At 44.3% G+C, this 20137-nt stretch overlaps 1 protein-coding gene across 2 annotated transcripts in view; it reads left to right on the plus strand.

The window, feature by feature from the left end:
• Positions 1-2180: 2180 nt before the first annotated feature.
• Positions 2181-20137, plus strand: part of TBCCD1 (TBCC domain containing 1) — a 103665-nt gene continuing 85708 nt past the window's right edge. For both annotated transcript variants that reach the window (XM_088451052.1, XM_088451053.1), the window contains exons 1-2: positions 2181-2775; positions 8129-8284. In XM_088451052.1, the coding sequence (XP_088307178.1) occupies positions 2437-2775; positions 8129-8284 (495 nt within the window). In that variant the 5' untranslated portion in view covers positions 2181-2436. The remainder of the gene's footprint in view (positions 2776-8128; positions 8285-20137) is intronic.

Genomic DNA, 20137 nt, shown 5'->3' on the forward strand with positions numbered 1-20137 from the left:
CACTCTGTGGGTTTCAAGTGTAACATTTGATGACCGAAGCTAGTTAACCCCTGCACAACTACAGCTTCTTATTCAAAATGAGATTATCTGGTGCCTGTGCCCGCTTTACTGCCCTATTCATGCCAAAAACCTTGTTGGTCAAGACAAATGACAAGTGGGTCATATGTACCAGACCACACTCTGTGGGTTTCAAGTGTAACATTTGATGACCGAAGCTAGTTAACCCCTGCACAACTACAGCTTCTTATTCAAAATGAGATAATCTGGTGCCTGTGCCCGCTTTACTGCCCTATTCATGCCAAAATCCTTGTTGGTCAAGACAAATGACAAGTGGGTCATATGTACCTGACCACCCTCTGTGGGTTTCAAGTGTAACATTTGATGACCGAAGCTAGTTAACCCCTGCACAACTACAGCTTCTTATTCAAAATGAGATAATCTGGTGCCTGTGCCCGCTTTACTGCCCTATTCATGCCAAAATCCTTGTTGGTCAAGACAAATGACAAGTGGGTCATATGTACCAGACCACCCTCTGTGGGTTTCAAGTGTAACATTTGATGACCGAAGCTAGTTAACCCCTGCACAACTACAGCTTCTTATTCAAAATGACAAAATATGGTGCCTGTGCCAGTTTTACTGCCCTATTCATGCCAAAATCCTTGTTGGTCAAGACAAATGACAAGTGGGTCATATGTACCAGACCACCCTCTGTGGGTTTCAAGTGTAACATTTGAAGACCGAAGCTAGTTAACCCCTGCACAACTACAGCTTCTTATTCAAAATGACAAAATATGGTGCCTGTGCCCGTTTTACTGCCCTATTCATGCCAAAATCCTTGTTGGTCAAGACAAATGACAAGTGGGTCATATGTACCAGACCACCCTCTGTGGGTTTCAAGTGTAACATTTGATGACCGAAGCTAGTTAATCCCTGCACAACTACAGCTTCTTATTCAAAATTACAAATTCTGGAGCCTGTGCCAGTTTACTGCCCTATTCATGCCAAAATCCTTGTTGGTCCAGACAAATGACAAGTGGGTCATATGTACCAAACCACCCTCTGTGGATTTCAAGTGTAACATTTGATGACCGAAGCTAGTTAACCCCTGCACAACTACAGCTTCTTATTCAAAATTACAAATTCTGGTGCCTGTGCCCGTTTACTGCCCTATTAATGCTAAAATCCTTGTTGGTCAAGACAAATGACAAGTGGGTCATATGTACCAGACCACCCTCTGTGGGTTTCAAGTTTAACATTTGATGACCGAAGCTAGTTAACCCCTGCACAACTACAGCTTCTTATTCAAAATTACAAATTCTGAAGCCTGTGCCCGTTTACTGCCCTATTCATGCCAAAATCCTTGTTGGTCAAGGCAAATGACAAGTGGGTCTTATGTACCAGACCACCCTCTGTGGATTTCAAGTGTAACATTTGATGACCAAAGCTAGTTAACCCCTGCACAACTACAGGTTCTTATTCAAAATGACAAAATATGGTGCCTGTGCCCGTTTTACTGCCCTATTCATGCCCAAATCCTTGTTGTGCCAGGAAAATAATAATTGTAAACTGTGTAAGGGACACAATTCTTTGTTTATATAGTGTTAGTTTAGTGATCTAACTTTATTTAAATATTTTAATGTAACATTTTCTGAATAAGAAGCTGGAAAATGAATAAGAAGTGAATAAGAAGCTGGAGCTTGAATAAGAAGTGAATAAGAAGTGAATAAGAAATGAATAAGAAGCTGGCCGAATAAGAAGCCAACTTCAGCCTCGTAATAGAGAATGCTAACGCATATACTCCACAAATATAAAGGTGATCATTCCTGCTGTGACTGAGCTGATGCTGCAATTGCATGCAGCATGTGCACTAACAATGAGCCTGTGCTAGACTAGTACCCGAATAGTAAGGCGTAAAATATGTTAAAATAAACCTGTAGATTTCCCATCTGATCTCTGTCTTTCAGGACATGATGCAGCTACAGCCAGTGGGAGAGAAAACAGCGCCTTCACTTTTGAAGGACGGGGAACTTGGTTTGTGTCAGAGATGGGCGGAGTCTGAGCAGACGGGCGTGGCTTACTTAAAGTCCCAGTCTGACACTATAATCCCAGTGAAGCAATCAGATTGTGGGGGCGTGGTTTAGCAGCAAAGACCCTTCCTGGTTTGCAGGCACTTTCCGTTGCCTTTTTCATCTTCTTGCTCTGTTATTTTCCCTTACTTCCGTGTTTTATACTCCGCCCATGACCATGCCCCACCCACTTTGCCGTTTCCTTGGTTTCGCCTGCATTACGTCCAACTCCAGTCCAATCTCTAGATAGTAGCGATTCGAGAGAGGAGGAAACGTTGGTACTGGTACGGTACCTGGTGCGCGCCGCCGCCGGTTGGTGCGTAACTGAAGTTATACTGCATGCTGAACGGTGTTTCCTATACATCGCCTTATGATGGATTCGTATAGAGTCCAGCTGTGGGGGAAAACGGAACCGTTCCTCATAGGGGTTCTTCAGTTCCCGCCGCCGGTGAAGTTTAACATGCACTATTTGAGGAAGATGGCCACATACGTGCGGACTCGTCCGGGGCAGGACTGCTACCCGCGCCTAGGCTGGAGCATGTGGCGGCACATTGCCTGTGGGAAGCTGCAGCTAGTGGAGGACACGGCATGGCTTTACTTTGAGGCGTTTCACAGCCTGACGGAGCGAAATGCACCTCGGAGCCTAGAGTGGGTTGAGACCGTATCCAGCTGCACCTCTGTGGAGGAGTACGAGAGGGTTAGGAGTAAGGTAATACTGAATTATTATATTGTTCTACGTTTCACATATATACTGATATACACTGTCTGACAGAAAGTGGTCATGGACTATGGGAATCGGTATGAAATACCTATGGACGGGATGCCGGCTGTCAGTACAGTGGCATCCCGAAGGTTCAAACCCGACAGGGGAACGATGAGTACTGTTCCCTTGTCCTATTTATCCCATAACCCTCCTTTCCTGTACCCTAATCTAATTCTAACCCTCCCTAACCTCCCCCCTCCCGCAGCCTAACGCTTACAACCCCTGCGGAGCCTAAACCTTAGTGTCCCCCCCCCTCTCCCCAGGGCTGATAGTCACCTTTCCACGGTGTCCTTACGATCAGGGTGCTGTCTGCCGGGATCCTGATGTCTGCATCCCGAGTCATGACAGTATTTCGGCGCCGGTGTTGTCTCAGCGTTTGGGATTCCGATGCCTGTGTTTCGGCAGACTCACCGCATCCCCTAGTTACTATGGGGTGATGATGGGAATCGTCCATCGATGATTCATAATCACTGATGGTTTATGGCTGATGTTGAATGCTTTTACCATCGATGGGGGAGAACCAGATGGTTCCTCCATTGATGGCACAGCATAACAGAATGTTTTTTGTTTCTACAAGGTGCCGGGACACTGAAAATGTGGCCCACGGGCCAGTTAGTCAAAGAACAGGGATGACCATCTGTTCATGAAACCATTGATGGTCATCCATTGTATAGTTGGTAACCATCGATGGCCACTTGCCATATCGCCATCAATGGTAACACCACCAATGGCCATCCCAGATGATACAAGGACTGACAGCTCCAGTCCGCTGAGAGGAAATCCCATTTTTCATAATAATGAATTCATCATTCAACTTTTGTATGTCTCTAAAATACCTTTTTTATTATTATTATTATTATTATTATTATTATTATTATTATTATTATTATTAATCGCCCTCTGCTGATGGCTGTATGGAATGTAAACTTAGCCAAGGTAACCAGAAGGATGAACATGCTGATGATACTATATAGCACTCATTAACACACCTAGCACTCATATGGGTATAATGGATAAATATAAAATTGGAAAAGTGTTCTATATATTTACTGCACTGACTGTCTTTGTAATGCCTCATAAATAACTTTTTACTTTTCCTCTGTGTCACATAGAACAAATGCCAGTTTGTTGCTTTTATGTAAATATTGAGCATCAGGACATGTTTTGAACCCTTCCAGCAAAGGCACAGGAAATTAAGTATCTAGTGCAATATAAATATAACGATGTAGTTAATGTAATTATTGTGAAAGTGTTTGCAAAGTGGAGTAATACTCTTAATGTGTTTAAAAGACTTTCCTTTTCAGTATTGATTTGTTTGAGCCTAGATCCCCCTTCAGCTAATGGTCCTGTACGGACCGCGTGAGGGCATAAGTGCAGTTCCATGCCCTGAAAGCGCTGCTTCGCTCGCCACGCTTATGGTATGGTGGCTTGATTTGCCCGCCATAGGTTTCTATTCCCTATAGATGTCCACATGAATAGTAAATGGGTCAGGGACCTTTAGCTGAAGGGGATCTAACTGTAACCGAATTGCTTTGTACACACTGCATCCTCAATTGCATCATGTGACTTTAAACCATTGCAAGTGCACAGATAGTTTTTATCTAATTCGACCTTATTCACAAATAAGTATTTTTTGATGGGTTAAATTACTTTTGCAGAATGATGAGGACTGACCTATAATGTTTTTTTTTTTTTTTTTTCCTGGCCTGTGGTTTCCGAACTTGTTGTGAGGACTAATTAGCGCAAAGCTTCCATAATTTTCAAATAAAAAACCAGGGCATATTCATCTCTGAATTACTGAGGGGTTAGCAGCTGTGGGGCATTCCTTAACTGAATGCCCTCCCTTGGCAATGGGAGTAACAAATCAACAATACTTCCGAGGTCCTGTCAAAATTACCACTGTTAAAAGCAAACCATTTGCCCTTCTGAAACGGAAGAATGTGTTACAGCTCCTTTCTTTGAAACAAACATGTCTGGATGAGCCTTGCTCTGCTCTGTCACGTTCACTCACAGCTCGAGATCCTTGAAACCTAGTGACCTAATGCTCACGCCATCCTGCATTACTGCTGATTTTCACGGCACCGCTACACAGCAGAACTCTGCATTATTACATAGACATTCATTGTCCAAACAACCGACCCTTATTCACTTTGGAGCAGTGATCCTTTACCCTACGTGCACCGGTATACAGCAGAACCTGTCACCAATACACAGGCATCATCTGTCCAACAGCCGTTTGCCATTCACTGCGGAGCAGTGATTCTTCCCCTCACGTGTAAAGCCAATGTTACCTGCCAGACATCACTGATCCCATCGTGTGATTACATAGGAGAGGCCTCTCCCCATTTAGTGCTGGCTCAACACAACTACTGCAGGATAATCCATTCCTTCACGAGAGGATATCCAGTCACGGACACACTTTGGGAGCACAGGTACACATCCACAGACGTGGATTGCATATCAAGATACCTTTTTACTTCGTATCCACTCTAGCTCCACCGGCAGGCAGAGCGCCGGAGCTAGATAGGGCACTTTTGTGCGTGCGTACGAAAAGGGGGCGTGACCATTGTAAAAGGGGCGTGTCTATAAGACGCGTTCCATTTTCGTAACACTTGGGGGCGTGCCCGGTACTTATGGACACGCCGGGCAACCCCCAAGAGCTGCCGACAGGGAGAATAGATGCCGGGCGCATGCGCCCGGCGTCTAATCTTCCTGCGATGACCGGGTCACCGCACATTTCCCCACCCGCGGGACTCTTTGACCCGTGGGTGAAGACAGCACCCGCAGGCTGTGAGGGCAGGGCGCTTTTTGCCCTCCTGAAGGAGGGGAGGGCAGGGCGCCACTCCCCGCTAAAACGCTATTACTGTTCCCATATTGCAGGATATCCAATATGCACATTGAATATATTTATCCATTATGTTAATGTATTCCAACTAAGTTACATTCATGCAATTTATATTTATTTTTTATCACTCCACTTTTGGATCAGAATTCTAATTGGATTTTCACTTTGTGTTTTGTCCTCGTGACTATTTTGCTGTTGCTATGAAGTAATACTTCGAACCTACTACCGGATTTGATTGGACAATTTTTTCATTTTAATGTGGCCACATTGTTTCTAATTCACTTTGTTTGGGAATCCCCTTATTACAGTGTTTGAGCCACTCGCTTAGACCTAGGTCTCTCGGTTTAGGTTGTTTTACATTCATCTCCTCTTGCACCAAGGGTCTGTTTATCACTTTGTGCTAATAGATTTTAACAATTTGGTTTTTATTTTGGTCAATAAATTAATTTTTGCTATTACAGCGCTCCCAGTTCTTCTTGTCTCTTTGTTCATGTTCTTATAGGGGTTTGCCACCCCTGGCTGGTGAGCTGCAGTTATATCCCCAGCACCAGATTAGTACTGAAGCACCCAGCCTTTCCCCCTTTTTTGGTCCACACATGAATGGTCTCAGGATGCTTTACTGTTGGCATGACACAGGACTGATGGTAGCGCTTACCTTTCCTTCTTCGGACAATCGTTTTTCCAGATGCCCCAAACAATCTGAAAGGGGATTCATCAGAGAAAATAACTTTACCCCAGCCCTCAGCAATCCAATCCCTGTACCTTTTGCAGAATCAGTCTGTCCGTGATGTTTTTCCTGGAGAGAAGTGGTTTCTTTACTGCCCTTCTTGACACCAGGCCATCCTCCAAAAGTCTTTGCCTCACTGTGCGTGAAGATGCACTCACACCTGCCTGCTGCCATTCCTGAGCAAGCTCTGCCCTGATCCCGCAGCTGAATCAACTTTAGAAGACGGTCCTGGCGCTTGCTGGACTTTCTTGGGTGCCCTGAAGCCTTCTTCACAACTATTGAACCTCTCTTCTTGAAGTTCTTGATATTCCGATAAATGGTTGATTTAGGTGCAATCTTACTACCGTGTTTCCCCGATAATAAGACCTACCCTGAAAATTAAGCCCTACCCTTACTTTTGAAAAACGGTCCAAAATAAGCCCTACCCTGAAAACAAGCCCTAACAAAAAATAGAGGAAAAAAAAATAATGGTAAGTAAAGAATTGTAAAGCAGGACTGAGGCCATGATGGGGATAAAAGCAGGACTGAGGGCATGATGCTGTTAATGTTAATTAAAATAAGCCCTATGGAGTTTTTTTGACCAAAAAATAAAAATAAGACAATGTCTTATTATCGGGGAAACACGGTAGCAGCAATATCCTTGCCTGTGAAGCCCTTTTTGTGCAAAGCAATGATGACTGCACGTGTTTCCTTGCAGGTAATCATGGTTAACAGAGGAAGAACAATGATTTCAAGCTCCACCCTCCTTTTAAAGCTTCAAGTCTGTTATTCTTACTCAGTCAGCATGACAGAGTGATCTACAGCCTTGTCCTCGTCAACACTCTCATCTGTGTTAAAGAATCACTGACATGATGTCAGCTGGTCTTTTTGTGGCAGGGCTGAAATGCAGTGGAAATGTTTTTGAGATTAAGGGTCTCATTCAGACCCGGTAGCAAGCGCTGATGCGCTCGCAACCAGGTCGATGGTCCCCACAGAGCATGCGTACGACGGTGCCGGCTCTGTCGTGCGCATGTGCCAGACCCGGCTAGCGACGGGCTCTCCGTCGCTAGGGGTCTCGTAGCAGACTGGGCGAGCTGTCGATGTTGAGTGACAGCTCGCCCCGTTTGCTGGGCGGGCCGGGGACGTGCCCGGCCAAACAGAGGCATTCCAGTCGGAATGCTTGCCGTTTGGGGGCAGCCCCACTGACATCATTGATGTCAGTGGGGAACTTCCTGCTCAAACAGAGCAGGAAGTTCCCTGGGGCTTACGAGAGCCCAGACCCAACCTTAGGGTCTGGTCGTAAGCCCCGATGGTCGCGATGGTGATGACCATCGCGACCATCACCCTGGTCGGTCGCTAGAGCTGTGGGTGGTAACCCACAGCCTAGAGATCGACCAGAAGGCGGCACTTAAAAAAGTAAGTGGCCACCCTCATTCAGAGCGACCACTTGCAGCAAGCGATCTACTCTGAATGAAGTCCTAAGTTCATTGTCATGACAAATAGGGACTTGCAATTCATCTGATCACTCTTCATGACATTCTGGAGTATATGCAGATTGCCATCATAAACACTGAAGCAGCAGACTTTGTGAAAACCAATACTTGTGTCATTCTCAAAACTTTTGGCCATGGCTGTAGGCAGAGGCTTCCATGAACAAAAATGACCCTCTGGATGTAAGTTAAATACTGAAAGAGCACAAAAGATTGGAAAATCATTTAAGTTTATTGTTCGTCTCTTCTTTCTAACAGCTTTCAGTGGACACGCTCCAGTTCCTTCTTTTCCTCTATATTCAACAAATAAATAAAGTTTCCCTGCGTACCTCTCTAATTGGGGATGAATGGCCCAGTCCGAGAGCTAGATCACCTACTCCTGATTTAGCGGGACAGTCTAACTTTCATAACAAGGTAAACAAATATTTATTTTTGTTCATTTTAATAATTATAGGTATGCCATTGTTTTTATGCATGTATGTTATTATCCATGTATGTTGTATATAATTATGGGATTTCTAACTTGGTTTCATTAAGGGTTCAGGAAACCCAAGAGGGATCTGTTGTTCAGTGATTTCCCAGCATATTTGATTAGCTCAATCAAGTTAAATATCCCTTTTATAGTCTTCATTCTAGCACCCTGCAGCTGCTAAAAACTGTGCAGTTCCTCTATTCTGCCTGGGGTGTTGCGCTCTGCTCTGGTGCTTCTAGCACACTCAGCTGATGGAACAAACTGCTGAGATTCAGCAGTTTGCTACAAGCACCAGAGAGCGGTACCCCAGGCAGGAAAGGGGAACCGCACAGGTTTTAACAGATGCAGGGTGCTAGAAGGAACACTACTTTATATTATTGGAACAGGTCTAATAGACAAACCGTCATGATGAAATGTACATGCATTGGATTGGTCTTCATATACTGTAATTTATCAAAGACATTTTTAAGAAGATTTCATATGGGGGTAGCAGACACTTAAATATGATTATATGTTCATCCAGTTAAGGATTGGATCTCTTTGTGTACATGGTGCTACATCTTTATTTTTTAAGCAGCATTTTATGTCAGAGAAAGCAGCTCATATCACTATTCTGTAATCTCTTCGCTGGCACATATTTCCTTATTTTGAAAGCCTACTTGCAAAATCAGGTTAGTGTTGCCGTCTCCTGGGGTAAATGGCAGTACCTTGCACGTAGCAGCTAATTAGTAGCACACCAGTCAAGGGCCTTGGTGCAAACATCTGCAACTAGTTTCATTTGAGAGCACAGAATAAACAAAACCTAAAAGTTAAATTCCAAGTCTGTCTGGCTCTAACATACAATTCCCTCTCTCACGTAGGAAGGTCCTAGTGTCCAACTCGCCAAAAATCACAAGCAATGGTCTCTTTCTCTGCAGGACTCGACTTGCTTCCCAGGCAGGGAGAGACAGACTAGAAAACTGACCCAGCCTCTCACAGCTGGTCTGGCAATTAAAGTTGCTAATTAGCTAACGGTCTACCAGACAGAAGCTAGGAACCCGGGGCATATGTGACAACTTCTCCAGTGTTTTTGTCACACTGCATACAGAAAAAACACTGAAATCAATTCACATAAATATCCAATACTTTAGTCTGCTGAACACGAGCTGCAGAATAATGTCACAAAAAAACCTCAAACAATTGAAGTTTTCTCTATTGGAAGGAAAACCATCAAACAACGCTACAAGAAGTTTTTCTGCCCATTTGTATGTAGTGAAAGTACACTGCTTATATAATGCTGAGGTAACACACTTTGATTTTGTTGAATGATTATAAGCAAACATTTTTTTTTTTTTTTAAAGGATCACTTAAATTTGTCCTATCCAATTCAGTGTACTCGATGTGATTTTCCTGCAATGAACAATCTGATAGGTGAACTATCGGATTATGGGGGCTGCTATGTTGTCGGATTTAGCTGAAGATGGCATCAGCCTATAGGAGATTTCAGAACAATACTGGATCTGAGGGAACAAAACTAAGTTGTTCTAGTAAAACAATTATGGATGAAAATATTAAAGACAATTGTAACGGGCATAATAAAAGATTTTAACGCCTCAAAAGATCTGAAGGTTCTATAGTAGCCTAGGGGCTACTTTGCAAGTTTTACTGGAGAGACATCCTCCAGATCCCTCTCTGTCAGCCCCCTGATATTGCGGCTGCACATGCACATTAGCCACACAGGACCAGAACCAGAATGACCCGAAGCAGAGTGATTATGTAAGCTATTGCTCTGCTTCCAGCTCTTCACCAGGATGAGCTTATATCGGAGCTCGTCGCTCGGCAATAGAGCCTTAATAAAATGTGTGAAAGTATTAATTTTCACGTTGCGCTTTTAGCCTTAAGTTTCAAATCTGTATTAAAAATGTGGATTGTGATAAATAGAGCCCATAGTGCAATAGAGTAAAGCCGGCCATACACTATGCGATGTGCCCCACACACGGAGCGATCAGGTGGCCGACCGCCTGATATGCCGGCTCCCCCACCCGCACAGCGCTGCATGGGATTGCACATCGCATACCCAGATCAACTGAACCTGCAGTAAGACCTGGGGGTGCGATGTACGACCCCACAGGAGCGCGCTTTGTCCGATTATCATGCCCACACACGGTACGATAGAGCAGCCAAATTGTATCAATCCGTCGGATCGACTGCTTTATCCCACGTGTATGGGCACCTTAACAACAAATTGAAGATGTTCAGATTGAGTGTTCTCCCCACGCTTTATTTGTCGGGCGGTCCACCCGGCAAAAATCTGCCGCGTCAAAGTGCAGGACGATGTTAGACTGGAGGGCAGAGAAGATCACTCCCCCTCTATAAAAGGAAAGGTGTGGTTGCTGGTGTGAACAGTTGCTGGTGCTAAGTGCGGAGAGTAGTCCTACTGCGTCCACTCTCTGCTTTTCAGTGGCCACATCTTTGCTACCAGGGATCCTTCTATGTAGCCATCAAGTGGGGCAGTATCTGGGCTGGCTATCAGTACAGCTAGCAAGTGGGAGCTGTTTAAAACATTATTTGTCCAAAAAGCATTTGTGAGATATTTGGGTGCTAACGATATCTTAAAACAACTATTCAACTTTTTTTTTTTATCCAAAATATGCTATACAGTCCTTAGATTTAAACTTAAAATGGCTAGTGACACCTGGTGGCTGTCTGACTTTGCTGTATAGACAGCCACAAAGAGAATCCTTGGTGAGTGTCATTGCTACACTGGAAAGAGAGGCCACGGAATGGAATAACATCACAACCGAAGGTTTAAGCAAAAATGAGAATATACAGTTTCATAGATTCACTCGTGATTCTTTCAGATGTGCTCCCTCATTGTCTATAGCAAGATTAAACAGAAATAGACCCTATTTTATAAGCTACATGTCAGGTTGCGGCTTAGGGTCGGCTGTTACCTCAGCGCAGGCTTCCCCTGATCTCTAGTGTGGTCAGATGCCAGGTGCGGCGGCGAGTGACGCGCTGAGGATTATACCTGGGGTCTGCTAGAACATCCATGTGCTCGCACTGTGATGATGTTTCTGCAGTTAACGTCATGGACGCAGCCATGACAGTCTGTTTTCACCTGACTAACCCTTTACTCAAAGGTAGCATTGGTTGCTGACAGTGTCCTCCATTGGACTGCTACATTAGGGTATATAACCAGGCACGGGACACCTGTGCAATGCTGTTATTGCCAGTATAAACTTGCTGTTGCAGCATTCCAGGTTCCAAGCTCCGTTCCTTCTAGTGACTTCTTCCTAGTGTTCCCACGGTGTGTGTACTCTGAACATCTTCTGAGTACAATTAGTTAATCTTCTCCTGTGTTTACTCCACAACTGAATCGTAATCATCAGAATGCGTACTAAGTGCATCCTCCAAGTACCATCTCGTGATACCATTCTCCTGTGTCAGTGCTGTGTCCGAAGCCACAGTGGGTGTACTTAATACATCATCTAAGTATCAACGCTTAATATCATCCTTCAGTGCCAGCTCTGCGTCTGAAGTCATTGTGTGTACTTAGTACATTATTCAAGTACTATATCCTAGTGTTGATCTCCTGTGCCAGCATTGCGACTGGAACCACTAAGTGTGTACTCAATACACCAATTCAGTACTAACCTCTAATATTTGTTTCCTGTGCTTTCCCTGTGATAGTGTTCTTCCATTTTTCCACTTGAGCCGGATACTTGACCAAAGGGCCGAGACCTGCTTACTGGGTGCAGCTTAAACCCAAGACCTGCTTGGAGGGGTCACTGGTGAACACCTCCCAGTAAGTTAGACTCCGCCTTTGGTCAGGTCCCGCCAACATCCGGTACTGGTGGATGAGGATGAGGCCCCTCGACTCCTGTTCCCTCCTCAACCTGGGTCCACGTGTTCCAACCCTGTGGCAGAGAATCACCATAGCCCGAATTTGACACTACAAAACTATGCATTATGGAATGCAACGCACACCTGCTACTCATTTTTAAAAAATCTGGTACATGGTCAGACCTTTAAATTGTTCTGCTACTAAGGGCTATTTCAGACGGAATGGGTATGAAATACCACCGGGTTCAAATCCCAACTACAGAAGCCCAACAGGACAAGATCCCGACTAGGACTGGTAAGTACCCTAACCCTCCCCTCTACCCCCCTCCCCCAACCCTAACCCTAGTTTAGTGGTGCCTAACCCTAAAGGTGCGTACACACTGAGCGATAAATCTGAACGATAACTATATCATTCATATTGTTATCGTTCATATCATTTTTATTTACTTGCCAACCTGTCAGCTACCAACGATGCATGTTCCCGCATGGACGATAAAGATATCTTTCATCGTCCATGCATGCAGGCCAACTTGGCCGATATCGTCAACTTTGCCTGTTCAGAGATGTGGCAGAATGACTTCACTGAAGGATATCTTTGAATTATATCTTTCAAGTCGCTGGTGGTACAGATCGTACCGTGTGTATGCACCATAAGACTCCCGAGGGGGGTGCCTAACCCTAAGTCCCCCCGGGAGTCCCTAACACCCCAACCTCCCGCGTCTAAGCGGCCGGACTTATCTCGATTGGTCCGTCGTCCTTCTGTATTCCAGCGTCGGTATTAAGATAGGCGTCAAAATACCACCTCCCATCTTAACTCCCCCTTTGGGCTTTAGTTGTCGGGACATAGACCGGTGGCATGTAGTCCTTCAGTGTCTATTAACTGCATCCCATTTCAGCCACAACTGTTTTGTCGGGACGGGAAAAAAATTGTTGTTTTTTTTTTCCCCTGTGTCAGTCACTTTCACATGCAACGGTTTTGTGCCGTGTGTAATGCTAATGCCGTATGTTTTTCATCTTTTATCAATCTGTAAAACTGAACACTGAACAGCAGCCGTTCTTGTCAGTGGTTATTCACGGCTGGAATACAGCGACACTGCCGTTTTCACGTGGCCGAATGCATGCATGCATTTCTCCATTTGACTACAAACACTCTATAGGAAAAAACCTGATGGTTTTGTCCGGACGGACAAAATCATTGTATCTGAAATAGCCCTAATGCTACAGCTTTTAAGGCAAATATCACATTTATTAATCACCTAGAAGCAAGATTTCCAGATATGCAATTATCTGCTATCGTGTTGAGCAAGAAAATGTGGGTCCCAGGGACCCCTCACTCAAAAAAAAAAAAAAAAAAGTTGGATTCCTACTCCATGCCCGGCATCCATTCACTGTCTGAGACCGCTGCACCGCAGTTTTCCCCACCTGCGGGACACTGCGGCCCGTGGGAGGGGGCAGAACCCGCAGGCTTTCAGTGGGCTCAGAAATTAAAGTACACCAATAGTGCCATGCCAAGCGGACAGGTGATGGGTATCCCAATATTGCAGGGACCGGTCATAGGTACTCAAATATTGTCACATGAGTCACCCGTTTACCCCCACAGCAGCAAACCGCTACCTGCTTACACTTGCTGGAAGCAGTCTTCAACCAACCCTGGTGCAGAGCTTGAGTTTGAATACACTTGGAAAGTAGTTTGCAGACTGTGAACATTGGATCCAAAAAGACATACTAAGTGGTTGAGGTCCTGGTCAGACCGCCCGTTTGTGTTCGCTGGGCAGAACTTTGACCCGGGGAGCCTGTTCTGAGCCTTGAACTGGTTGGATTTGGATGAAGACGTCAGAGGGGTGGCAATTGGTCTGGGATGCCTAATAGAGTGATTAGGGTTCTGGGCAGAACTTTAACCCAGGGAGCCTGTTCTTGGCCTTAAACTGGATGGATTTGGGCAACATCACATAATAAAAAGATTTAACCCGGACAATGCCGGGTACTTCAGCTAGTAGAACATATTTTTGATCACTTCAATCATATCCTATTTTCAGTAAGAGAGTCCTGATCAAAATGACTTTTTGAGCATTATTTTAAAAATGGAAGCCCTGCAATCTTAAACTATGAAAAAAGTAAACTAGAATAGAGAGTTGCATCAAAATTGTTTGAACTAGAGTCCTACAAAAATCTACGTTCAAAACAAATAATGCATAAAGGTTCAACAACTGCACTTAAAGAATCTTTAAATTTTACAAATTTTGCAAAACTAGCTGCCATTGGACTGATACCTGCAAGCACGGGTGAATGTGTAAGAGTATTTTCTAGTCTAAAACTATTTAAAACCTGTTTAAGGAATTGCATGAAGCAGAGCATACTAAATAATCTTATGCTGATTTCACTTTAGGGATCAGATCCTACAGACTTTGATTATGAAAATGCTGCAGACAACTGGGCCTGAAGAATATATAAACTGTTACTCTATAGTTTAATCAATATAAAGTCAGGATTTCAGCATTTCATTTTTGTGAAGGCCACCACCCAGCTACATCTTGATACCACCCGGATGGTAAAATTTTCTGAGAACAGAATGGTACCAAAAGCTGAAGTAATTCAGGAATGTGATATCAGTAAAGCATCCTGAGACCATTCATGTGTGGGGTTGCTTCTCAGCCAAGGAAGTGGGATCACTCACAATTTTGCCTAAGAACACAGCCATGAATAAAGAATGGTACCAAAACATCCTCCAAGAACAGTTTGTTGACTAACATTGCCTTTTCCAGCATGATGGAGCACCTTGCCATAAGGCAAAAGTGATAACTAAGTGGCTCGGGGAAGAAATCTTTTGAAATTTTGGGTCCATGGCCAGGAAACTCCCCAGACCCCCAGACCTTAATCCCATTGAGAACTTGTGGTCAATCCTCAAGAGGCAGCTGGACAACTAAAACCCACAAATTCTGACAAACTCCAAGCATTGATTAGGCAAGAATGGGTGGGCATCAATCAGTATGTGGCCCAGGAGTTGATTGACAGCATGCCAGGGTGAATTGCAGAGGTCTTGAAAAAGAAGGGTCAACACTGCAAATATTGACTAGCGTTCCAGCTAGGTTGTTTTAGCGGGGCGTGGCGCCCTGCCCTCCTTCAGGAGGGCAAAAAGTCCCTTGCCCTCCTTCAGAAGGGCAAAAAGCGCCCTGCCCTCACAGCTTGTGGGTGCCGTCTTCACCCGCGGGTCGCAGTGTCCCACGGGTGGGGAAATGTGCGGTGACCCGGTCACCGCCGGTGAATAGATGCCGGGCGCATGCGCCCGGCATCTATTCTCCCTGTCAGCAGCGCTTGGGGGCTGCCCGGCGTATCCGTAAGTGCCGGGCATGCCCCTAAGTGACGAAAAGGGTGACTCGTCTTATAGACACGCCCCCTTTTCAGCGCGCGCGGCAGTGCCTTCTCTAGCTCCGGCGCCCTGCCTGCCGCCGGAGCTAGTGTGAACACTAATTGACTCTCTGCATAAACTTAGGGCCGTATTCAATTAGCGGCGAAAAGTATCGCGGGTGACATTTCCCCAGGCAAACTTTTCGCCCTATTCAATTGCAAAGCCTTTTCGCATACGCGGAAAGTCAATGCAATGTAATATGCGGAAAAGTTTTGCCTATGAAAAGGTGGTGAAAAAAAGTGCAGAATTGCGGTTTTGGGGTGCAAACGTCAGGAAACCACTCGGCACCCTTGGGACAGCCCTCCAAAGGATAACTACGTCAAATAATTCCTAAAAAAACAAAAGTGAGGGACACCCCAAAAAATGACTTTGAACTTTTTCGCCCACATTTTCAAAGTTGGGGTACAAACACAAAAAGTAGCTAACTTGACTTCTGGGGGGTCCCCAAGTATGGGGCAGGTGTTTTTTTGATTGCAGGTGCTTGCGGCAGGTGGTTTTTTAACGTCATTTAAAACTTCACTTTAGCAACTTAAAAATATGCTAGCACCCATTTTCATGTACCCCAAATTTGTTGGGAGTAGTTATTTTTGCAAAAAAATATTGGTTAATGCTATTCTTCACCACTTGTGTAAATGCGCTAATTGGCACCAATTGTCACAACTTAAGTACCCCAAATACCTTTGTTAGGGCTAATTGGGGATCACTATAAATGCCCCCAATGTTAGTGCATCTTTTGGGCGGGTTCAGGTCGAATTCCCCATTTCTGACTATTTTCCGCCTGTTCCAACATCGCGGCTTGCCAGTTTCACGTCCTTTTGGAATTGAATAGGGCGAATAGCGGGGGGCGCCCGATAAGTTTCCATTTCCAAAACACGCGATGTAGGTGGAAAGTAGGTTCCTCCGACGGCGGCAAAATTATCGCAGCTAATTGCATACGGGCCAATATGTAATTGTCAATAAAAGCCTTTGACACTTATGAAATGCTAGTAATTTTACTTCAGTATACCATAGTAACATCTGACAAAAAGGTCTAAAAACACTGAAGCACCAGACTTTGTGAAAACCCAAACTTGTCATTCTCAAAACTTTTGGCCATGGCTGTACTTTATCCAGCCCCTGGCGGTGGAGTTACCCAGGAGTGCACTGCTCTCCCATCCTCGTTTGTCACATTAATGCAAGAGCACAGCCCGCCAAGAGCTCCCTCCGGTGACTGCATGCAGAGTTCGAATTTTTTCTTTTCTAGATAGACTTCTTTATCCTTTTTCCAGAGCTTCGGGTGAATAGTCATTCACAGAAGCGGAGACATCACTGGACTGTAGAACAGTTGGAAGACTCCTCATCAGAGGGTTTTTCAAACGGTAAGGATGACCATCTTGATGATTCTGAGATGGAACGATCTTCAATGCAGTGGCGATTATACCTCAGCTGTAATAGATAAAAAAATAGTCATAAAACCTTTGCGTTGTTCCCTAGAAGATGAACATAAAATAGAACCATTTATCTTGGATGATAAAAATTTGTACATTTTATTAAACAAAAATGCATAAAGCTGAAAAGTGTCAAAGTGCACCAACTTTATGTAAACATTCACGGTATTAAAGTGCATATAATAAAAGAGCATAATCATATTACATTAAGTTATCCTTTAAAATAGGATCTTCTTTTAAGATAAGCCAACTGTCTGAAATGTGAGCCATATTCGCTTATAAATGTCCATTCAAATTTTGAATAATTTTCTTGTTTTTCCTTTTTAATCTCCTTTTCTCTTAGTTTCTACTATTTCTTCTTTTTGCTTTTTTGATGATGTCCTTGGGATAACCCTTAACCTCAAACGTTTTCCAATTCTCTCAATCTCTTCTTCATATACTAAACTTTTTGTACAGTTTCTCTTTATCCTCTTAAATTGTCCTAAAGGAATACCCTCTAACAATTTGCGATGGTGTTCACTTGCCATATCAATATATTCTTTGGAAACAAATATCCTTCTTAAAAGTTTTTGTGCATAGTTGATTCTCTTTAATATAAATAATTAGATCTAAAAAGGACAATTCTGTGGAACTGGTATTAAAGGTTAGAGCAGTAGTTCTCAAACTTGGTCCTCAGGACTCCACACAGTGCACATTTTCCAGGTAACCCAGCAGGAACACAGGTGTATTCATTACTAACTGACACATTTTAAAAGAGCCATATGTGGAGCTAATTATTTCACTTGTGATTCTGTGAGGAAAGATGAAAAACATACACTGTTTGGGGTCCTGAGGACCGAGTTTGAGAACCTGTGGGTTAGAGTAATGTTAAAATCATTCTAATTTAGATTAATACAAAAATTATTAAAATCCTTTTGATTTCCTCTCCATATGAAGAAAATCATCATTAAAACTGTACCAGATGTTATCCACAGCGTGGCTGCATTCGGAGTGCCAGATTTCAGAGCGCTTAATCTCCCTCTGTCTGTTAACTTTGGCTGACTTATCTAAGTGGGAGTCTCCATCCTTTGTGGATCCTTCAGTCTCTAGAATGCCCAAATGAACTACAATTCCTGTCCCGGGTTCGTCTTCTTTTAAGGAGTCTTCTGATTGCAAATTAGAGACTACCCTTAAGTCGATTTATGTGGCCTCTGGGGGCACTCTTAGTCCTATTCTCGTGTCAGCTTGGGTGAACAAGGCTGGGAAAAGTTGGCGAATCTTATTATTGATGGCGTCCGCTCTAATGGGTCTGATCTTGTTACATTGGCGGAACACATAAAAGAGTCTGGAGCCTACTTGGGAGAAGCTGCCATTAATGCAAGTCTTTGTTCCAGGCTTTCGGCTTCAGCCATTGCTACTCGTAGGCATCCCTCTGGTTGAGATCGTGACGTGAACTCCAAATGATCCTTAGAGGCTCTAACTTTTTCTGGAGAGCTCTTGTTCGGGCCCAAACTGGATAAAATTATTTCAACAGGAGGAAAAGTTAATTTTTACCATCTTCCTCTTCATCCTTTCCCAGGTCTAGGTCCTCTCCTCCTCTGGTCCTTCCTTTTGCTCCTTTTGGCCCTTGGGCAAGCAACATACCAGGGGAGCTCGTGGACATTCTTCCTCTACCGGACAAAAGGGCGACAGTCCTGTCTTTCTTGTCACCTAAAGGCAAAATCCATTGACAAACCAACAGCATGATGGTGTACCCACCTACTTGAGGTATCCTATTGTGGGGGTGGGGGGGGGGGCTAGTCTTATCTTTCATATGGTTTCAGACTTGATCCAACACTTTGGTCACATCAGTAGGATACAAAATAGAATTCCCTGGACCTCCCCTGCTGAGGTTCTTTTCCACAGGTCTTCCAGCTTCCCGCCAAAATAGTGTGTCCCTGACAAGAGCAGTAGTCAAGTTTTTTTTTCAACAGGAGTCATTGTTCCGGTCCCAGTAGGACAGATGTAAAGTGTTTTACTCAAACCTTTTTGTACTGCCAAAACTGTATGGCTCTGTTCGACCCATCCTTAAACCTAAAGGTCTTGAACGTTCATCGTTCATCTGTGTTTCCACAAATTCAAGATGCTTGGGTCCGTTATAGCCAGCATGGAAGCAGGTACATTTTTGGTGTCCATAGACATTTGGGATGCCAATCTACACATTCCCATGTTTGAGCCACATCAGTCCTACCTCTGGTTTGCGATCCGGGATGCCCATTTACAATTCCGGGCTCTAACTTTTGGTTTCTACTCTGCCCAACGCGTCTTTAACAAAATAATGGTGGTGATGGTGGTCCGCCTCGATTCCTTGGGAGTGTTGATTGTTCCCTACCTCGACAACCTTTTGATAAGGCTTCTGCTTGAGAGATGCTTCTCTCATCTACAGCTTAACATCACACACTTGTCTCTTGTGGCTGGATGGTACATTTCAAAAAATCCAATCTGGTTCCGTCTCTGAGGTTAACCTTTCTCTAACTGCTGTTCGACACATCTCCTCAGGATTTTTCTTGCACAGAAAAAGATCTTTGCCCTCCAGGTCGTTGATGACTGATGCGCCAGTAGAAGATGGGCACAGTCCATTTTTGCATGCATCTCTTTGGCAAACTTGTTTAATCGTTCAAGGCAGTTCCTTTCCATTCACTGGATCTTCAGCTGGACCTGATCTCTACGTAGAGTGAGTCTCATCTGTCCTGAATAGTTCATCTCTCGCCTCTGGCCTGCCTGTCCCTCCTATAGTGGTTGGACTCCAGACATCTCAGGATGTCCATTTGTAATTGGACGCTGATCGCCACAGGCGCCAGTCTCTGAGGTTGAGGCGCTGTGATTCTTCAGTCTCTGTTCCAGGGTCTATGGTCCCGAAGAGTAGAGATACTACCCATAAATGTCCTGAAACTCATGGCAATTCTCAGGACTTTTCTGGCTGCTCAACACCTGCTTCGGGATCTTCCCGTAAAATTACTGTCAGACAACGCCACAGCAGTGGCATATGTAGATCACCAAGGAGGCACAGAGAGCCATCTGGTGATGCTAGCAACAATGTGTATTTTCCAGTGGGCAGAAAAGTAAGTTCCAGCCTTCTCGGCAGTGTTCATTCCGGGAGTCGACAATTGGGAGGCAGA

This window comes from Taudactylus pleione, unplaced genomic scaffold, assembly GCF_031769625.1.
Source record: "Taudactylus pleione unplaced genomic scaffold, aTauple2 ptg000536l, whole genome shotgun sequence".
In the NCBI taxonomy this organism is placed as follows: domain Eukaryota; kingdom Metazoa; phylum Chordata; class Amphibia; order Anura; family Myobatrachidae; genus Taudactylus; species Taudactylus pleione.